The sequence below is a fragment of the Tenrec ecaudatus genome, chromosome 9, assembly GCF_050624435.1.
Source record: "Tenrec ecaudatus isolate mTenEca1 chromosome 9, mTenEca1.hap1, whole genome shotgun sequence".
NCBI lineage: Eukaryota > Metazoa > Chordata > Mammalia > Afrosoricida > Tenrecidae > Tenrec > Tenrec ecaudatus.
Genome location: NC_134538.1, coordinates 97,299,504 through 97,322,616, shown reverse-complemented (window position 1 = coordinate 97,322,616; position 23,113 = coordinate 97,299,504). Strand labels below are relative to the sequence as shown.

Genomic DNA, 23,113 nt, shown 5'->3' with positions numbered 1-23,113 from the left:
TTAAAATGTATTTTTTTAAATGTATTGAAATAATTTTATTAATCATAGCATTCCAATGTCATTTAAATTTCCACCAAATGACTAAATGTTACCTTTAAATATTGGTTGAGTTTTAAAAGTAGAAAAAATACTAATATGAAACAAAATAGTTGTGGATAAATGCTGTGAAATTAACTTTATTTCTAAATATGATTAGATTCTTAAATGTAGACCTAAGTGACAGCTTTTATTATATGTAATATCAAGTATAATGTATTCAACATGGCAAGAATCATTATCTTATATCACCTAAAGTTCAATATATCATTTAAAATATAAATTATAATGAAGAAAGCTTAATTAAAATAAGCAAACTTCTTCCTTGAACCTTTAATTAAATTTTTTTCTATTAATTCTTCCCCCTTATCTGTATTATAATGAACTAGATGTTTTTATTATCATTTATAAAAGATATTTCTTGAGATAAATATAGCAATTTAGTCTTCCAAACAGGCTAAATCTTTTGGACTCTCCCTGAGGCAACCAATCAATCTAGATCTTTTTTTAAAAAAAGATGTTTTTCTCTACCTTTACCTGCACATACTCCTATGTAGGTTTCCAGGGTCTATCATTTAAAATGTGATGACTATAGAATTCCCTAGCATTTAAGGATTATAGAATATGTAGCAAGCCATCATATATATACTGCTTTATATGTTATCTTGGAACTTATTTATTCCTGTTTTATATGTGTGTGTCTTGTCTCTGTAGGCAGGATTATAAGCTCCCAAAGTGTAGGGGCCATGCCCTCCACTTATTAAATGCATATATAAGCTTAGTAATTACTTGCTGGGTAATTCTCTCTTATACTTTAAAGGAGCCAGACCATAATTCATAATGACAAAGCAAGTGACGAGGTAGTTGAATGTCTGCTTTTTCATTTACTAAAAGAAGAGAAGATGGGACTGGAGAAGTAAATTATTTGAGATGAGGGTGTTTTTAAGGGTCTGTGCAAAGAGGTATATTCCTTAAATATTCCCTTTTGAATTATTAAGTTAATAGAAATGGCATGATTTTAGAAAATTATAAAATAATTTGTTGAAGTACGATTGTATTGAAATTGCTTCCTACTGTAAATATGTGATTTTCCTGTATATGTTTATATTTTAATGTTAGGACTCGCTGATTCTTGAGAAGAGTCAAAACTGGAGTTCTCAAAAAATGGACCACATTATGATTTGCTGTGTTTGTCTTGGCGATAATAGCGAGGATGCTGATGAAATAATCCAGTGTGACAACTGTGGCATCACAGTCCACGAAGGTAATTCCTCTCCGCCTAGGGAGGACTTCCCTGCTTTCGATGAGTTAAAGCAGCTTTTCACATCTGTACTCGTGTGCAGTTTCCACAATATTTTATAGTGTTTTAGTTGAGATAATCGTCAAAATATGAGAGATAATACTTTATAGATGCATTTAATTTAAACACCGATAAATGATAAAATGTAAATATTGTATGGAAATCAAAGTACTTGTGTGAAGACCAGTGTTATGCTAATTTCTTTGGAATTTTTAATTTCTCGTTTAGAAAATGGAGAAAGTCTGGTGTGCTCATCCACTAGGATGCATTAGTATAAAGCATACACTTTATGCCTTTTGTTAGGATTTCTTGTTTCAGAGTTAGAATTTTTAATTTTCATTTTGTAGGGAGGATTTGTAAAGCTCATCTTTTACTATCTGATATAAGAACCTCTATTATTTATTATTTTATTTTTGACAATTAGCATTCTTGAATCTTTTTAGTTAAGTTTACTTTTTAATTAAAACAATTTTTAATATTTGCATTTTTGTTTATTTTGTCATAATTGGAGCCCTGGTATTGTAGTGATTATGTGTTGGACTGCTAACTGCAAGGTCAGCAGTTCGAAACCACCAGCTACTCTGCTAGAGTAAAATAGGGCTTTCTACTTTTTTTTGGTAATCATTTTATTGGGGGCTCATATAGCTCTTATGACAGTCGATGCATATATCCATTGTGTCATGCACCATTGCACATATGTTACCATCACTTTCAAAACATTCTCTTTTTACTTGAGCCCTTGATATCAGCTCATTTTTCCCCTCCCCTCCCCCCTCTTGAACCCTTGATAATTTATAAATTATTATTCTTTTATGTCTTACACTGACCGCTGTTTCCCTTTTCTCCCTTTCTCCACTTTTCTGTTGTCCATCCCCCTGAGTGGGGGTTATATGTCAATCATTGTGATCAGTCCCTCCCCTCTCCCCCCACCTTCCCCTTCCCTTCCTGGCATCACTACTTTCATTATTGGTCCAGGGAGGGGTGGTTATCTCTAATTTCTTAAACGGTTGTAATCTTGGAAACTCACAGAAGCAGCTCTACTCTGTCCTATAGGCCTGCTGTGAGTTGGCATTGACTTCATGGGAGTGAGGTGTTGTTTTTTTTTAATATATAATTTCCAACTGACACTGACTGGGGATATTTATTTTAGAACTACAATGATGGTCTTGTTTTAGAAATCTCTTAACTAAATATGTTATTTCAACAATTATCTGATAAGATTCAAGCAACTCATAAAACAAGAATAGAAGGAATTACTTAAACATGAATTTTTTCTATGAAATTAATAAAAATTTTAATAATGAAATGATAGAAATATTTCCATTAAAATGAGGATAAGGCAAGGATGATGTATATTTATATTATATACTATGATTTTGGATCCCTAGCCAGTATAAGAGGTGAAAGATGAGACTTTCTTGTCTTGTAACGATTTGTAGTCTCAGACACCCAAAGGAGCGGTTCTCCTCTGTCCTACAGGGTTGCTGTGAGTCAGGCCGGGCATGCCAGCTGTGAATAGTACTAGTGTCAATATGGAAGGTAAAGTGGCGTAGCTATTCTACAAGAAGATGAAGAGAAAACGGGTGGGAGCTGGGCAGGGCAAGCTGTAGGGAGCTTTGAAAAGTTTCTGAACGCAAAATTGATGATCTGAAATGTAATCTCCCAGGTGATGTACAGTAAAAAGCTTAAAAATGGGATAAAATTAAATGAAAAAAAACTGCAAGACTTGGAACTAGGGAATTAGAGACATCAATAGGTAAATTACAACTTCAAGGCAAAAGAAAAAAAAAAGAATAAATGGTATACTGCCAAATAGAGAGGAAGTCAAGATGATATCAAGATAGAATGAACTGTCTTAAGCTTGAATAGATAAAAAGTTACAGGGTAACCTCATAGAAAATTAATAAACCTTCTTACAACAATGGCCAGGAATAAAATCCTGTCAGTTCAGTACCTGTTGAAGTAGCAGCTATGAAGGAAATAGTAAGAAAGCTTATAAACAAAATAAACGTGGACAGAAAAATGTATACAGCAAAGAAATCATCAGTATCATAGCCACACACACTTACACACACAATCACACCCACAGACACACCACAAAAAAAACAAAAACAGCACAGGAATATGACAGCATATATTTATACCTACCGGCAATTACACTGAGTGTAAATGGATCAAATGTATCAGTTAAGAGAGTGTAGCAAAATGGATAAGAAAAAATTCCCTTTTATAAATGTATATTTGTATAATTTATATACATTTGTATGGATATGTTTGTATATATAAACACACATGTATATAATATATTGTCCATAGAGTCACAGCTTAGATACTAAAATATGGCTCAAATTCAAAGTAAATAAAAAAAAACAACAACAAGCAAATGGCAACCAAAAAGGACTAGGAGTGCAGGATTAATTGTGATAAAATAAATGTTAAGGCAAAAACTAAAAAATACTAGCAAAAGAGACAAAATGACATTATGTAATGATTCAAGATCAATTCATAAATAATATATTACCATAATAAATATCTATGCACTCAAGAAAGAGTCCTCAAGCACATAAATCAAACTTTAAGAGCACTAAAAAGAGAAATAGACAATTCTATAATAAGATTCTTTAATATACCCTTTTTGTTGAAGAACAGAACAATCAGAAAGAAATTCAACAAAATACATAAGATTTGAACAACATAATCAGCCAACTTCATTTCATAGACATATACAGAATACCCCACCCATCGCAGCACAGAATGTGTTCTAGCCCATGTGGAAAATTCTCCACATAGATTCTAGTTTAAGCCCTAAAATAAGCCTCAATAAATTCAGAAGCATTGAAATACTAGAAAGCATCTTCATATAGGTCACGTTATGAAATTATCAATCAACACTAGGAATTTAAAGACACAAAATAATAAAATTAACAGACATTGAATAATGCCTTGCTTAGAATCTACTGGGTATTAAAAGAAATTTAAAAAAAGGAAAATAAAAATTTCTGATTCAATGAGAATGAAATTACTACATACCAAATTCTTTAGAAGAACACAGCAAAAGCAGTGCTCATGTATACATGTATTTATAAACATACACATCATAAAGGAAGAATTAAAGCAACACTTTAATCCAACATCTCCAGCCGGGGGAGGAAATAAAGGCAACAGCCGCCAGAAGAGAGGACATAAAAAGGCTCGAGCAGAAAGAAGACAACAGACAGAATCAACCAGACTAGAAGTTGGTTCTTTGAAAGAGTAATAAAATTGACAAAAACTGGAAAAGTGAACAAAGGAGAGGATACAAGTAACACAAACATTGAAAATACGTGAGGTGTATTATAACTAATTGAAATAAAAAGTATGAAAATACTATAAAAAACTGTACTCCTATGAATTTGAAAATCCAGAGGAAATGCACAAATTTCTTGAAACACACTACCCTCTAAACTCACAACCAGAGCTAGAAAACTTGACGAATCCCATTGCAAAAGAATAAACTGAAAAAGTCATAAAAAAACAAGACCAAAGATTCCTAACAAAAACAAAGTTCTGGCCTAGCTGATTTCACTGGTGAATTCTACCAAACATTTAGAGAAGATCTGAGATCATTTCTACTCAGACTATCTTAAAACACAGAAAAGACTCATTTATTAAGCGAGTCTAACCCCAATGTTAAAACCAGGCAAAGAAGCTCCTATAAAAGAAAATTAGACAAGACCAATATCCTTCATGACCATAGAGAGGGACAATTTCAATAAAATAATAGGAATAACCCCCCCCCACACACACAACAATTATATTCATTCAAGTGGGATTCACATTTGGTATGCCAGAGTGGTTCAGCAAGAGAAAAACAATCCATTTAATTTACCTCATAAATGAAATCAAGGAAAGGACCACATGGTCATATCAACTGATGCAAAGCCCCCCCCCCCCCCAAACATTTGATAAAATTCAGCACCCATTCTTGTGGAACCTGCTAAGCAAAACAGGAATTGTAGAAAACTTTCTCAACCTATAGGGAATATACACAAAACCAAGGGCTTGTCTTATTCTGAATGGCACCAGACAAAGGTGCCCTTTACCATCCCTTCTTTTTAACGCTGTACTAGAAGTCTTAGCGCAGTAAGACAAGAAAAGGAAAGGACTCTAAGTTGGCAGAGAAGTGACACTCTGCTTGAAATGATAGGATCCTACATGTAGAAAATCCTTAAGACGCAACTAGAAAACGATACGAACTAATAGAAGAATTCAGCAAAGTGGCGCAGGATACAATATAAGCATACAAAAATCAAATTACGAGAATTCTGAGGGAAATGAGGAAAACAATACCGTTTACAGTAGCCACACCACACATATATTCAGGGATCCATTTAACCGGAATCATGACCTGTACACAGAAAACTGTGAGGCACTACCCCAAGAAACCAAATGAGACATAAATGAGAAAACTGATAAAAAATGCTCATGGGCAGGAAGGCTTCAAGTTAGGGAAATGTCAAGACTACTCAAAGCAATCTGCAAATATAAAGCATCCTGATTCAGACTCCATCACCATTCTCTACAAGAGATGGAACAATCGATTGCCTACTTTCTATGAAGAGAAAAGCGCCTCCAGGTAAGTAGAACACTACTACAGAAGAACAACGCAGGCGGCCTCCCATTCCTTGACCTCGCTCCCTACAGGTCATAGTCGCACGAGCCTGCCATTGCTACGGTGACAGTTACACCGTCAGTGAAACAGGTGTGAGCGCAGAAGTATCTCATAGGGATAGCTGGACTGTCTCATACAGATGTCAAGACGAAACTCAACACCACTTTATTTACAAGGATGGGCAAGAATACAGCTTGCTAGACAAGTAATAGCATGGATTCCTCCTCGTGTCTTTCTACCATCCGTCCATTCATCTGTGTTTGAGACACGCCATCCCCTTCCGTCTCCGAAAACACAGGTTACAATTTAAGTGCAAGAAAATGAACTCCGTCTAAGATGGCCCAGGAGTTGTCCTGCGCGAAAGCCTGCCCGCAGAGTTCCTGTAATGGTGCACAGACGTGCCTGCTCCACAGATGCTACTTTACTGGTTACCGCTTTTAGGAAACCCAAATAAGGTGGTTATCAAGCGTTGATAGTTTTTCTTCATTCAGATGCAGTATGCCTGTTGGGGGTCATTTTTTAACCAAAAGTGTTTTTGGAGCAAGAGCGTTAACATCTTCAATTAGGTTTCTGGTATAAGAGACCCGGAAAGTTAAGCAAAGGTCATGTTTTAATGCAGGGATGGAAAGGGTTAACAAAACCAGAGGCACTTATGCCAGTTCGCTACCAACCCCAGGATCAAAGTAGACCAAAGTGGCTAAATGCACGGATCTGCCTTGTACCTCCCTTCTAATGAACAGAGTCACCATCCACAAACTCTCTGATGCCACGGCCCCACCCCCCCACCCCCATCTCCGCTCACTTACTAGACTTCCCAATTCTCAGCTGTAGTGCCCTCTAACATTTCTGACTTCTCAGTACTGCTCCCTTGGATTCCTGCTGCATTAAGTGCTATGTAAATCGCATACATACGTAGCTTCTTTAAACCTAGATAGTGATTCATGCTATAAATGCCATCATGCTCGGAAACTGCGCGATGCAGAGGTGTTTCCTTTCTCGCTGTTCCTATTTTAATAGGAAGTGTCACCACCAGCTGCTGTTGAATCAGTGGCTCGTCATGGCAACCCATGTTTCAGAGCGCTCCAGTTTTTATGCCTGTGACCTTTTTTTGAACTGATTGTTAGAGATTTGAACTATCAGTCTTTTATTTCAGTTAGTACTTCAATGCTTAACTCTGTGTACCACCCTGGGACCTAGTAGGGGAGAAAAGATATGTACATAAAAATGGTAAGGAATAATAGTGCGTAATAAATAGGGAATTATGACTTCTGTGCTATGGGAGTATAGGTCCAGTGAAATTGTCTCTTTTTAAGGTTCCAGTTGATATATACCTGGGTTAATTGCAAACAAGGTGTGTTTGCACATGCCCCTGTGACCAGCGCATGACTTCGGAGAAGTTGTCTTAGTCATGTACTTGGCTTAGCCTCACTAGGAGCCCTTACAAAAAAAGTCTGACCCAAACAATGGCAACGTAGGAATCTAAACTGCAGTTACGTGTTTGATGGCAAATGACGGGTGTTGCTTAGCTGCTTGACACATAAGCACATCGGACAGTGGGTAATTTGTCTATGTTTGGTGTTAGGTTAGTAAACAGATGATAAGATAGCATTGATTTCAATGGAAATTCAAGTCTTAAGGTGGGTTAAGCTTAGTAATGTGAATTAAAAAAATATTCATGTGGTTATTCCGAATTACTTTAGTACTTGGAAATTGCCAGAGAGAGATTTTTATTGCTTCTGAACTCTGACATAGTTTTTACCTGCTATGAGCCTATCTTTTTCTCACTGGTTTGCAGGGTTGGGAGTGTAGTAATTATAAAGTGTGTAGCGTGGTGCGTGGCTGAAAGTATTCTAATATTCATAATGTCTCTAGTCCAGGAAATAATGTCACTTTTGATAAAGGAGAACCTTGATTAATAGAGTTTATTTTGACTGCTTTTTCTTGTTTACATAGAGAAGAAAGAATAACATTTTTAGAGTTACTGTTATGAACCATCACATGTTCTAGGAATTTTTCTTAAGTCAGTTTTTGATTGTCCTTTTTTTTAAAAATGTTTTATTAGGGGCTCATATAACTCATCACAATTTTCTCTTTTAAGAATGTCTGTCTGCCAGTTGGCTATTTAATTTGTGTCACATTCTCTTGTTTTCTCAATTTCTACTTCAGTATTCTGAAATTTGCCTTCTGCTACACTGATCTGATTTCCTTCAGCATGAGCCAGTGATTTATCTTGTCTAAGAATTTATCTCAATTTATACTTTTATTATTTGTAATATTCCAATTTTTCCTACTAAATCTTGCTATTTTTCAGAAAGATCTCATTTAGGGATTCTGTCATCAGCAGCTATTCTTGGCGTTTCCTTCTCCTTTTTTTGATACCGCATTATTATTATTTTGTTTGCTTATCATTACTTGTACTATTTTTTGCTTATCTTGTGAGAATAGGGTATAAGTGAAGTTGCTTTAAAAGCTGCTTTCTGAGAGTTAGTGGTTTTTGTTGTTGTTATCCAGTAGAACATGACCTTGGCAGGATAACACTCGTTGGTACTTGGTAAGTAGCCCAGGTGGCGCCGTAATGAGTTACATGCTGGGCTAACCACAAGGTCAGCACCTTGAAATGGTCAGCTATTCTGTGGGAAAAGATGAGGCTTTCCTAGACGCCCTGGGGCGCGGGTCTGCTCTGTGCTAGTGGGTTCCTATGAGTCAGAATTGACTCGATGGCAGTGAATTTGGTCCTTGGTCTCAGTTCTCCTTGTAGGAAGTTGGTTCTCGTTTTTTAGAGTAACTTTTACATAAATCTCCCCAAATAGAGTCTCGACTAGATGGCTAGCAAAAATAGCATATAATACTTTGCATTTTGTGATTTCATGTCATAAAAATGATTCATTTATTTCCTTATATCAGATTTATGTTTTTAAAGGATTTTGTTCTTGGAGAACAAATATAATTGTTTTGGTCTTTATATTTTAATGATATGACATTGGGAATAAAGATTTTATAATTTTTGGTATATTTTATACCCTGATTTTGTACTTTAGGGGAATTAGGTGGAACTAGATTTTTTTCTCAAATCTCCAGATAACAGGAAGAGAGTGGTAAACCTCAGCTTCACATTATTTATGGTAGTCTCAGTGACCTCAGATTTATGGTGGAGAAGAATCATTCAAGGTGCTTGTTTTTTTTTTTTTTTCAAGGTGCTTGTTTAAAACGCAGATTCCTGGATTTCACCCTTAGCGATTCTGATTCATTATGTTTGAGGGGAGGTATCATTTTACAAGATACTGTGGGAATCTTCTGAAGGAGATGGGTGTGATGATAATTTGGGTGACTTTGCTTGAGAAAAACAGTGTGGGAAAAGGAATTCTGCTTTGTGGGCAGATGCCAACTGGAGCTTAGGTCAATGTGAGAGCCAGGGCATTGAAGAATAACTTTTATATTGTGGTAGAAGGCGAGTATCAGGCTCATATTGCTGTTTTTAAAAATTAGAGATTTCCATCTTTCTACTAAAGGTTGAAGCAAGTAGAGTTAAGAAGAGCTATAAAAGTAACATGGAGGATAAAAACTAATAGTATTAGAGGCAACACAAAGTTGATAGTACCTCTTCTTGCGCCCGCCTCCTTACTGTCTTTAGGGATTTTTTTTCTTTTTCTGAAATGCTGCTACATGCCTATTACTCCCTGCTTAAAATCGGTGTCCCTAGAATAAAGTGTGTACTTCACAGCAAGCTTGCTGGTGGCGTATTTGGCACACATCCGACTGCTAAATGAAAGGCCAGCCACTCAGTTCGAAACCACCAACCACTCCAGGTGGGAGAAAGACAAAGCTTCGTACTTGTGAACATTGTATCCTCAGAACTCACAGGGACAGTTCTACTCGGTCCTAGAGTTACTGTGAGCCGGCATCGACACAATGGCTGTGAGATGCTTCCTAGCTGCCCTATCAGATGCTATCCCCTACTTATTTGAATGTTGTACTTTTTAAGAAAACATTTTATTAGGGACTCATACAACTCTTATCACAATCCATACATATATCAATTGTATAAAGCACATCTGTACATTCTTGCCCTCATCATTTTCAAAGCATTTGCTCTCCACTTAAGCCCTTTGCATCAAGTCCTCTTTTTTCCCCCTCCCTCTCCGCTCCCCTTCCCTCGTGAGCCCTTAATAATTTATAAATTATTATTTTGTCATATCTTGCCCTGTCTGGTGTCTCCCTTTACCCCCTTTTCTGTTGTCCATCCCCCAGGGAGGAGGTCACATGTAGATCCTTGTAATCGGTTCCCTCTTTCCAACCCACTTAGCCTCTACTCTTCCAGTATCACCCCTCACACCCCTGGTCCTAAAGGTATCATCCACCCTGGATTCCCTGTGCCTCCAGCTCCTATCTGCACCAGTGTACATCCTCTGCTCTATCCAGACTTGCAAGGTAGAATTCAGATCACGGTAGTTGGGAGTGAGGAAGCATTTAGGAACTGGAGAAAAGCTGTATTCTTCATTGGTGCCACATCGCACTCTGACTGACTCATCTCCTTCCCTAGACCCCTCTGTGAGGGGATCTCCAGCAGCCAACAAATGGGCTTTGGGTCTCTACTCTGCACTTCCCCCTTCATTCACTATGGTAAAATTTTTTTTTTGTTTCGATGATGCCTTATACCTGATCCCTTCGACACCTTGTGATCACACAGGCTGGTTGCTTCTTCCATGTGGGCTTTGTTGCTTGTGAGCTAGATGGCCGCTTGTTTACCTTCAAGCCTTTAAGACCCCAGATGCTATCTCTTTTGATAGCTGGGCACCATCAGCTTTCTTCGCCACATTTGCTTATGCACCCGTTTGTCCTCAGCGATTGTATCAGGGAAGTGTGTACCCAATGATATGATTTTTTGTTCTTTGATGCCTGATAACTGATCCCTTCAGAACCACATGATCACACAGGCTGGTGTGTTCTTCCATGTGGGCTTTGTTGCTTCTGAGCTAGATGGCTGCTTGCTTACCTTCAAGCCTTTAAGACCCCAGATGCTATCTCTTTTGATAGCCGGGTACCATCAGCTTTCTTCGCCACATTTGCTTGTTCACCCGCGTTTGGGTGTTTTTCACATGTGCTTCACTTGTACAACTTAGAGATGGTTAGCCTTTGTTTACCATTGTCCTCCTGTTATTTGGAGTCTAGGAAGGATTTTTTTTAAAAAGGTTTTTTATTTGAATGAATGATTTTATTGGTGTTCTTATAGCTCTTAGAACAATCCATACATCAACTGTATCTAGCACATTTGTACATATGTTGCCCAACAAAGACATATAGAAAGCATATTGCTGTTGCGCCAACTCTGACTCACCGTGACCCAGTAGGACCAAGACTTGCCGTGTCGAGTTTCTAGAGTGGCAAATCTTTACAAAGGTGGACCGCCCCATCTTTCCCCTGGAGGGGCTGGTGAGTTCAAATCTCCAACCTCTTGATTAGCGGGCGGTGCTTTGCCAGTGTGCCACCAGGGCTCCTAATGTAATGTTGGTGTTTTGCATTATTGGTTATAATTGATATTAGCCAAGCACCTGCATTTTGAAGCTATTTTCTTCTTGTAATTAATACCTACCTGAGTAATATGTCATGTATTCTTATCAGATTCCATTATCGTTGTCCATGTCAACCTTTTGTTTTATAGTTTTAGCTCTCTTAGTGGAATCAGTTACACATGTAATTGTGCAAGATGGGGGATTTGTAATCCTATCATTTCTTTGGCATCAGTTCTCTATAGAACAATCTCTCAGCTTTTCCCCTTTCTGTATTATTGTACACTCTTATTATTCATTTTTGAATATTTTTCTTGATCTTAAATTGTCTACATTTTATCAGCAAGAGCCCCTTTGAGCAGGTTTCTCTTCTTTTTCTCTTCTAAATACATGGGAAAAAATCATGATATTTTTTTTACATCTTGCTTTATTTTATTCATCTGTCAATCTTGTGATTCTTTTCATGCTAGTATATCTGTAGTTGTTAGTACCGCTGAGTGCATCTGAACCATGGCAACCCTGTAGGAGAGAATCATTGCAATATAGGGTTTTCTGTTCCGTAAACATTTCAGAAGCAAACCACCAGGTCTATTCCTGGGGAACTTCTGGATAGTATCGAACTGTAAACTTTCCGATTCATAGCCTCGTTCTTACACATTGCATCATTAAAACTCGGAGTATTTATATTGAATATTACTATTCAGTGGTACATAGTTATCCATACAATGGTTTAACTAAGGCATTTACATTTTTGTTCTTGTTACTCCCTTATATGTAGTGCTGAGAAATGTTCTATATATTCATGTAATTATTTCTGGAAATAGATTGTTAGAAGTAAAATCGCTGAATCAAAGGATACATATATTTATATTTTTAAATTGTCAAATTGCCCTTTAAAGAATATATTAGTTTATTTTCTTAGTAACAGCATAATATAATCAAAATATATGGTCACTATGAGTGAAAAATTGACTTGATGGCAGTGAATATTGCTTTATATCATACACATATATTAAGTAAAATTAATTTGTTTATTGACTTCTTGGAACTTTTTAAAATTTAATGTTATGTGTTACAAATATTTTAAATCCTTGCAAACATTTGTTCACCCTCTTCTGTGCCTTCTAATGTTGTGGTATTTTCTATTACTTAAAAATGTTTATTTATTTACTTTTTTTTCTTTTAATTGTTTTATTGGGGGGTCTTACAGCTCTTATCACAATCTATACATGTGTCCATTGGGTCACACCCATTTGTATGTATGTTGCCATCATCATTTTCAAAACATTTACTTTCTACTTGAGCCCTTGGTATCAGCTTATTTTTCCCCCGACTCCCTTCACCTTTGCAAACTCTTGATAATTTATAATTTTTTTTCAAGTCTTACACCTCACCCACATTTCTGTTGCTCGTCCCCGTGAGAGAGGTTTATATGTTGATCATTGTGATCGGTTACCCTATTTGTTTACTTTTTAATGTAATCACATCTGTAGATTATTGTTCCTTTCTTTTTAAGTTTTAGTACAAATTATTAAAATGAATTGATCTAGCAAAGGACAATTTTCTGAAGTATAAGAAGCTAAACTTAAGTACATAAATTACAGACCTCCATATTATCATTCATCCATTCAACATGTTAGAAATGAACTTCCCAGTTTATTTTATAGAAACATATTTACTCATCATAAAGTACTGTAAGAATATTAAATAAAATGGGGGAAATATGGAACAGAGAGGAGAAAAAAACAGCTATAATAGTCCTAGTAATCCATATAACCATAGTTAGGTTTGGTACATATTCTTTTATTTTTCTTTCTTTAAAAATAGTTATTCTCAAGTAATCATAATTTTAAAAGATTTTAAGCAGAGATTTGCTCAAACATATTGAAATGCCACTTATTAAATTTATAACCATACAATTATTTTTCAAAGTATTTACTTCATAAAGATGTAGAGCAAATCTCTTTTCGTTCTGAAATCTTCTAAGGGCTGCAGTCTGTCACTTATTATAAATACCTCTGTGCCAAGATCTTGTCACTGACTTGTAATAGTAGGGCACCCCTGACTGTGATGTCAGGTATCCTGATATACTGATTGCAGCGTGTCTGGCGGAAAGTGTCAGGTAGGTATCACAGTACATGACAGAGCATTAGGATGTGCACTTACTAACAATTGCCCTTATGCTTAGTTGTTAGGCATTAACTGTGATAAGGTCTACTAAGTGATGTTCCCTCCCTTTTTGCTTATTTTCAGTTTATTACTAGCTTAGGTCTAGACCATTTTTATTTTGTAGTGTATGTACAAAATAAATCCTTATGAATCTTTACTAGGTAATAAAGTGGGTTCAAATTATATCTATTTAGAATTTACAAGTTAGTAGATGCTGGTTTTTTATGCTTTTCCATATGTTTACTTTAGGTGTAATGCTTGTTATAGGTCCTTTCTTATAAATGAGAATATTACTCATTATTTTTTTCTTTTAAAGTGAATATTTTATCTTAAAACTTCAGTGATAGGATATCAAATACAGAAAAAGTATTGTCTTCAGTTTTTAAATGGTAACTTTCACATGTGATCGCAGCCAAAAGCCTAAAATCATATACTGAGAGATAACTAACATTAAAACATTATTTTAAAAAATATTTTATTGTATTGTCTTTATTTTTTAAACACTGTTGTTTAGGTTTCAATTTGACAATTTCTATACAAATGAAATTGGTTACATTCTTCACCAGTGGTTCACAAAGTTCCTAATACCACGACCCTTTAATACAGTTCCTCATGTTGTGGTGATCCCCCCCCCCCCACCCATAAAATTATTTTTGTTGCTACTTTGTAACTGTAATTTTGCTACTGTTATGAATCAGGAGACCCCTGTGAAAGAAAGGGTTGTTCAACCCCAAAAGGGGTCGTCACCCACAGGTTAAGAACTGCTGCTCCTCACATTGGGTAAACATTATAATGATTTTGGTTGTGGTTGTTCTGTTTCCATTAATCTAGTTTCCCTGCTTTCTTACACTGCCATCTTTGCTTTAAAGTAATTGTTCATTTTTTGGTTTCAATCTAGGTGACTTTTCCAAAGAGCACAGAATTTATGAGTGATAATCCTTATTCTTACTTTTAGCGAATGTGTTACTTAGCCACATGGTGACCTCAGAGTTAGTTGGGGTTCAGGGTTTAATGAGTAGCATAGGGCAGTAGATTCAGGGAGTACTAGCTCCATCACTTCACTAAGCCTGTTTTATGTTTGCATTTTTGAAACTTGAGATTTTATTCTACATGTTTCTCCCATTCTATCAGGGTCCATAGATTGTAGTCCTAACTACAATGGTAGCCAGTGATAGTCTGACACCATCTAGTTCTGGTTTCATGGTCAGTGAGTTTGGGCTCTCATGGACTAGTTTATCCTTTGAGCTTTTGGTTTCTTTCTCTGTCTCCAGAGGACCGAAGGTTTTTCCTGCAGGCTTTTAAGATGTTAGATTCTACTCTTTGAATTAGAATGAAGAACATAACTTTATGAGCTATATTATGCTATTTGATTGAGATATGTCCCATGAGAATATGGTCCTTTCCTTCTAAGCCCAGAAATTACCATATGTACTCATGTATACGCCGAGTTTTTCAGCATATTTTTAATGCAGTTTTTGTGGTAAAATTAGGAGCCTCGACTGATATTCGGGTCGACTTATACTCGAGTAGATATTGTAAATCTCATGAGGTGCTTGGTTGTGTAAGAATTATCCCTAGTTTTTCCCTGTATGATCTATTATTTATATTAATATATCAGAATATAAATATTATTTGATCCAGATATAAGATGTGGTAACAAAGCTGCAGAGGTATGATTAATTATTCCAAAGTTTTACAGCTAGATGTGTAAGATTGCCAGTCATCTGGTATCCATGATGAGTTGAATAGGGTAAAATTATACTGTTTTGGATTACTTCTATGTTGTACAATCTCAAACAATTATAAGCATATTTATCTGTCCCCTGTTGGCATGTCTGTATGTTATTACTTAAAACAATGTCAAATCAGACTTTTCCACTCAATTCTGACACCAGAATCAATATTTTTTTTCTCTGACTGTAACTAGTTTGGTCAGTTTTCACAAGTAGAAGGGCACAATTTTCTAGACTGCTAAATATGCCCAAGACTGCCAACACTAAGCACAAGTATGAGGGTCCCTGTGAAATACTCACTACTGACCTGTTGACTGTAAACTCAGGAGTTTACTACTGTTTTCTCAGGGTGCCAGCTGTAAGCTTGGGGATCTCGAAGGTCCTTCACTTCTTACCTGCTGGCTTGGATAACTCCTGTGGTTCAATACTCAAAATGTCTATGCTTATGACTGTAGTTTTAATGTAGGAAGAAGAATGCACATGAAGAGATGTATAGGGTGAGGCCTGGGAGTGTTCTCAATGAGGAGCTTCTGTGTCCCCCAAAAGGATATGCTATCCTCTCAACTTATAGCAAGTCTAGTACCAACCGGGAAGCCCAGGAAACTCCCATCTTCAGAGCCTTTGTTAGAACTTCATGACAGTACTCAAAATGCATTGACTTAAGGACCACCACCCCACCCCACTCCACTCTACTTCTGAGGTTAGCAGATATTATGCAGGGTAGGCCTTCCTAACATGAGCAGCCTCCTGAATTACCATATCCACTTACGCTTTTAGATATAGTTTGAAGGCTTCCTCAATGAAACTGCAATTACTGGTGAAAATCCCAGGATTTCAAGGTTATCTTTCTGGAAGCTAGGATAACAACCAATTTCTCTGGGTAAACATAATTGTAAACCCTACAGTGTATGCCTAGAGTTTGGTCTTAATTAGATGGCCATCTAAAATATTTTAACATGTATCCATACGGAAAAGTTTAAAAAATTCATGTTGAAGATACAAATTTTACAGATCATTCACAGAATTAGAGAATAACCATTGTTTTTATGATAGTTTAATTGTTTTACATGGGGGATAAAAAACTATTTTAAAATATAGTCCGTTATGAAAAAATAATTTATAAATTGTCAAGGGTTTGTGAGGGAGGGAGGGTGGGGGAGAGAGGATAAAATGAGGAGCTTATACCAAGGGCTCAAGTAGAAAGAAAATTTTTGGGGAATGATGATGGCAACAAATGTACAAATGTGCTTGACACAATGGATATATGTATGGCTTGTGATAAGAGTTGTACAAGTCCCCAATAAAATGATTTAAAAATAAAATACAGTCAGTCATTCATTAAAATGAACGTGAGTATATATAAAATGCTACAACTTGGCCCCAAAGATACAACACAGAAATAGGGGGGAATTGGCAGATGAAAATGGCAAGTAATGAACACTATAGAGGTAATGAGATGTAGAATGAGGTAATGTGCTTATGTGATTCTCATTTCATAAAAGAGAAATTTCCTTTGAGAGACACAGAGAAGTCTTTCCTGAGATTTCTTTTGGTGGTTTAATTTTTGTGCATCCAAATAACAAGGGGAAAGACATGCAAATGTTTGCCATGTGTGTGTAGTCTATATTTGAGAAGAAAATATATGTCTGTTTTATTCTGAATGAGAGTACTGCTGTGATTTACTCTGGGTTTTTTTTCTAAATGAATTATTATTTTGGTAATTGCCTACTTTGTGTGAATACAGATTCTATCTAGTTTGAAAAAAAACTTGTTCCAAAGTACAGAAAATAGATCCACCTATTTCTACATGGTATTGCAGAAGTTTGAGAAACTATGTCTACTTAAAAAAGATTGGCTATTTTTTATTGTTTTGTATTATGAGTCTATTTTGAATATTTTGCTTATAGCTGCTTTTATAGAAAAACATTATTTTCTTGGTAACCATCAGTTTGTCGTACTGTGGTGGTTTGCTTGTGTGTTGTTGGGAAGCTAGATATGAAATGCCTCCAGTGTTTCAAATGCCAACAAGGTCCCCCGAAGTGAATTGGTTTCAGCAGCGCTTCCTGACTGAAAGCAGATAAAGAAGAAATTGGTTGCCCACTTCTAGGAAGTAGCCACTGACAACTTTATGCATAGAATTGAAACATTGTCAGGTATTGAACTTGCAGTCTTCTTCCCTGGAGGCAGGACGCACACTCTTTCTGCTTCTCCTTCCTGTTGACAAGACACATGGAGCAATGCTGATGGCAGCCGGGTCCTGGAAATGCTTCTGTCACCACTGGACCCACAAGACTTTGCACCCACAGGCCTGTGATCTTCCTGCATTCAGCATCATTACATGTGTTGTGTGAGTCTGAAGAAGAATTTCTAGACTGGTATTGGACATATGGGCTAATATCAGATTTGTTGATTTGATCTGAAGTGCACTTGGACATTTTCTTTCTTGTCTTTTTATTAAATCATTTTAGTGGAGCCTCATACAGTTCTTATCACAATTCATACATGCATCCATTGTGTTAAGCACATTTGTTGCCTTCATTATTTTCAAAACATTTTCTTTCTACTTGAACCCTTAGTATCAGCTTCTCATTTTTCCCCTCCCTTGCGAAGTTATAAATTATTGTTATTTTTTCGTGTCTTACACTGGGAGGGGGTTATAGGTAGATCATTGTGATCGGTTCCCCCTATCTCCCTCCACCTTCCCCTTAACCTCCTGGTATAGCAACTCTCAATATTGGTCCAGAGGGGTTTATCTGTTTTGGATTCCCTGTCTTACTTGCACCCATGTGTATGTTCTGGTCTAGCCAGATTTGTAAGGTAGAATTGGGGTCATGATAGTGAGGGGGCGGGGAACTTTAAAGAACTAGAGGAAAGTTGTATGTTGCATTGGTGCTATACTGTACCCTGATTAGCTCATCTCTTCCTTGTGATCCTTCTGTAAGGAGATGTCCAATTGCCTACAAATGGGCTTTGGGTCTCCACTCTGCACTCCCCCTCATTCACAATGATACGATTTTTTTGTTTTGGGTCTTTGAAATCTGATCCTATCAATACCCCGTGATCACACAGGCTGGTATGTTTCTTCCATGTGGGCTATGTTGCTTCTCAGCTAGATGACTGCCTGTTTATCTTCAAGCCTTTAAGATCCCAGACACTGTATCTTTTGATAGCTGATACCATCAGCTTTCTTCACCCCATTTGCTTATTCACCCATTTTGCCTTCCGCGATTGTGTTGGGAAGGTGAGCATCATGGAATGCCAGTTTAATACAACAAAGTGTTCTTGCATTGAGGGAGTACTTGAGTAGAGGCCTAATGTCCATCTGCTCCCTTAATACTAAACCTATAAATATATGTACATAGATCTTTTTCCCCATTGGCATATTTAAATATATTTACATATGTACATGTCTATATTTGGACCTCTATAAATGCCCTTTGCCTCTTGTTCTTTCCTCTCTTTCCTTTTTTCCCCACTATCATGCTCAGCTATCATCTGAGTTTCAGTAATTCCTCTTGGTTACATTGCCCTTGATAAAGCCCTACCAGGCCTCCTGCACCCTCCTTGCCATTGATTTTAGATCACTTGGTGTTCCCTTGTCCCTGGGTTTGTTAATACCCACTTCCTTTCCCTCACCTCACCCTCTCCTATGTCCCCCTGGAACCATCGCTCCCATTGTTTTCTCTTCCCGATTGTTTATCCTGCCTATCTTATCTAGGTAGACCGGAAGAAATAATAATATGCCCAAAAAACACAGCAACAAAGGAAAACAAAACAACAACAAAAAACTAACGACAAAAAAAAAGAAAAGCCTATAAATAGTTCAAGGTCTGTTTGTTGACCTTTAGGAGTGTTTTCCGGTTGAATCTGATGGGGTGTCATGCCCTGACCCAACGTCTATTTTTTGTATTCCATGGGGACTTCATTGTTCTGCTCCCCTTGCTGTTCTGTTGTTCACCCTTAGTGTTTCACCTCCTTGTGCAGCAGTCAGATCGGGCCCAATTCCTGCACTGTGACTCCAGTGTTGTCCCTTGTAGCGCTATGGGTCAGTGGGCGACGTTGTGTCTTGTGTGTCTCATAGTGGACCCTGTCCCTGTGGTCCTCTCTTTGCATTGGCTGCTCTGAGCAGGAATATTGTCCTCAGGGCTTGGTGGTCCAGGGTGTGCTTCACTCTGTACAGCCCCCTCCCGCCCCCTTTGTTTGCTCCTGTGTACTCTGAACAGACATGTCCCTCTCCCTGAGCTGTAGCTTCAGTGCTGTCCTCTGAAGTGAATGATGGGGGAGGAGAGTGGATGTTTTCTTAATATATAATTACTCTTTGATATATAACTCTCTTTTACACACATAGGAATGTCTCTGCATTTGTTTCTCTAGTCAACCTGGTCTAACACAAGTAACTAAGGCAAATGGAAGAAGTCAAGTCAACACGCTGAATAATAAATTTCAAAGGGGGACCTCCAGAAGACAGTAAAATGTAAAGAAATGTGCAAAGACCTTGAGTTAGAAAGCTGATGAAGCACTTATTTGTCCATACCAGGAAATTTGGAAATTATCTACTTGACCAACTGGAAAAGATCCATATTTTTACTGATTCTAAAGAAAGGTGACTCAACAGAATGCTGAAATTATAAAATCATATCATATCACATGCAAGTAAAATTTTGCTGAAGAAAAAAATTTTGCTGAAGATCACTCAGCAATGTTCGCAGCAGTACATCAACAGAAATCTGTGAATTAAGAAGAGGATATGGAAGAAGGGATAACATTGCTCAAGTCAGATGAATCTTGGCTCAAAGCAGAGAATAGCAGGATGATGTTTACTTGTGTTTTATTTTCTAAACCATGGCATTCAACTCTGTGGATCATAAACTCTGGATAGCCTTGAGAAACATGGACATTCCAGAGCACTTCTTTGTGCTCATGAGGAACTTGTACTTGGATCCGTAGGCAGTTGTAGAAAGAAACAAGGGGACACTGCATGGTTTAAAATCAGGAAAAGTGTCTCCTAGTGTTGTGTCCTCTCATCATATTTATTCAATCTATGATGAGCAAATAATCAGTGATGCTGGCTTATATGGAGAAGAATGACACGTCAAGATTGGAGAAAAGCTTGTTAACGACATGCAATATGCAGATGACACAACCTTGCTTGCTGAAAGGGAGGAGGACTTGAGCACTTGCTCATGAAGATCAAGAATGTCAAGAAGATCAAAATTCACACAACTCGACCAATAGGTAACATCATGAGAAATGGAGAAAAGATTGACGTTGTCAAGGATTCTTTTCTTACTGGGATCCATAATCAAAGCTTATGGAAGAAGTAGTCAAGAGCTCAAAGATGGACTGCATTGGGTAAATCTGCTGCACAAGACCTCTTTAGACTGTTGAAAAGCAGGGAGTTACTTTGAGGACTCAATTGGGCCTGGCACAAGCGGTGGTATTTTTAATCATTTCATATCCATGTGAAAGTTGGATGTTGTATTAGGAAGACCAACAACGTGTTGATATATTTGAATTAGAGTGCTCGTAAAGAATATTGAAAATACCATGGTCTGCCAAAAGGACAAACAAATCTGTCTTGGAAGAAATACGGCCAGAATGCTCTATAGAGGCAAGGATGACGAGACTTGGTCTCACATATTTTGGACATGTTGTCAGAGAGAGACCAGTCCCTGGAGTAGGATGTCATGCTTGGTAAAGTGTAGGGGCAGGAAAAAGAAGACAGGCCTCAATTAGATGGATTTTATAGAACTGCAACAATGGGCTGACGATTAGAAACAACTGTGAGAATTGTACAGGATCAGGCAGTATATCGTCCTGTTGTGCCTTGGGTTGCTGTGGGTCAGAACTGATTCTATTGTACTTAACAACAATCATTAATAACTGCTCTTAAGAAGAATATTACATTTTCCTTTGATATTATGATTCAGCATTTGAAAAGAATGTATATCCAAACAGAAGTGGTGAAGAAGCTAGCTACCAGTTACCAGAGAAAGCATCCATGGAGCGTGCTTCCTCTCTGTCTCCAGCGTCCAACAGGGATCCTTCAAGCACCAGATGCTCCATAACCTGCCACTCAGCCACATTCACCCACACAAGCAGAGACGCGACTGTACTCTCCAGCGGGATTTGACTCACCGGAAGTGACACACGCTCCAGGCCAATGTAGTTCCGGCTCAGAGTGTAGCCCTAAGGGGCGGGCTTCTCTACCTGGCAGACTCCCCTGCTCTGGAGGATTCATGCGCGATTGATAGGTGGGCACGAGTTAAGGCCACAGCTAACAAGAGAGCCTTGGCGGCAGCACCATGACAGAATATGAAGAAGGGACCCAATGATGGAGGAAGTCAAAGCTAAGCCAAGGGGAAATCTTTCGAAGCCCATGGACTGTCCCTGAAAAATGACACATTCCAAACAAAACACAAAAAGAACAAAAAGAAAAAAGAGTACTTAAATGAAGATGTGAATGGGTTCATGGAATACCTAAGGCAGAGCTCACCGGTAGCTCACAATGGGGATAGGGAAACCCTGTCCTTGCGGAAATAGGGAAGACAGTGCACTTGCTCGAAAGAAAGACAGTTGGAGGGAAGGAAGAAGATTAAAAAGGCAAACAGCAAAGAACAATGCAATGGTCTGTTTCCATTGTAGACATCCTGGACATGGGGTTGCAGACTGCCCAGCTGCCCGACACTCAAGATACAGGCACTGGTATATGGTATCGTTGTGGGTCGACAAAGCATGAAATAATTACGTGCCAAGTTAAAGTAGACATAGCTCTTGGTGAATTTCCTTTCCCAAAATGTTTCATGTGTGGGGAGATGGGGCACCTGTCCAGATCTTGCCCTGACAACCCCAAAGGCGTCTATGCTGATGGTGGTGACTGCAGACTTTGTGGCTCTGTGCAACACTATCAGGACTACTGCCCGGAAACGAAGACTGCCGATCGATTGGTCACGGTTGGTCGCTGGGAAAAGGGAATGAGTGCAGACCATGAAGATATTTTGGATGCTCCCAAGCTATAGGCACCCCAAACCAAGTTGCCCAAAGTTGTTCATTTCTGAACATGTCTGCTTCACCAGAGGGAGCAGGGCTCCCTGGGAGCTCTGTGTGATCTGGTCACGGCCAAGCCTCATTTCCTGGGTTTGGCCAGCCAAGGAGGACCTTCTTCCACTGTTTGGAGAACACCCCTGGAAAAAATTCCTCGATGTTTACATGAACTTCTCCAAAACACAATGAACACACAGAACCTTGGTATAAGTAGGCTGTTATGTACCTGATTTTAACAATCCCCCTTTTCTTAAAAACAATCACGCATTAATGCAAACCAGCTGTAAACAAAATGTCTATTTGCCTTTGAAGATCAACTTTTCTCATACTGTCTTCTTCAAAATAGAAATCGTATATTATTATTACAATAGAAATGTATTTAAAATGGCCACAAATTGCTGTATTTTTACAATACAGAATAAAAGTCATTTACTTGGCAAAAACAAAGCTACCAATCACAGTTTATTGAGATGAAAGAAATGAATAAGTGTTGGTTTATTTGCTATCTTATGTACTATAGTTTAATACCTTTACAATTTTTTCTTTGGAATTCCTTTTTATCACAGTTTTTGGTTCATTATTATTATATTGGTAACGTGGAGGTGCAGCACAAAAAGAGGAAAGTCCTTGTCCAGATGGATTGACACAGCGGCTGCAACAGTGGGCTCAAACG

At 37.7% G+C, this 23,113-nt stretch overlaps 1 protein-coding gene and 1 pseudogene across 2 annotated transcripts in view; both read left to right on the top strand.

Annotated features, from left to right (window-relative positions):
* The window catches only part of PHF14 (PHD finger protein 14), a 142,848-nt gene that overhangs the window by 16,378 nt on the left and 103,357 nt on the right, over nt 1–23,113 (top strand). For both annotated transcript variants that reach the window (XM_075558358.1, XM_075558359.1), the window contains exon 4: nt 1,156–1,300. In XM_075558358.1, coding sequence (XP_075414473.1) covers nt 1,156–1,300 — 145 coding nt within the window. The remainder of the gene's footprint in view (nt 1–1,155; nt 1,301–23,113) is intronic.
* Nucleotides 14,822–22,454, top strand: LOC142456999 (zinc finger CCHC domain-containing protein 9 pseudogene; annotated as a pseudogene).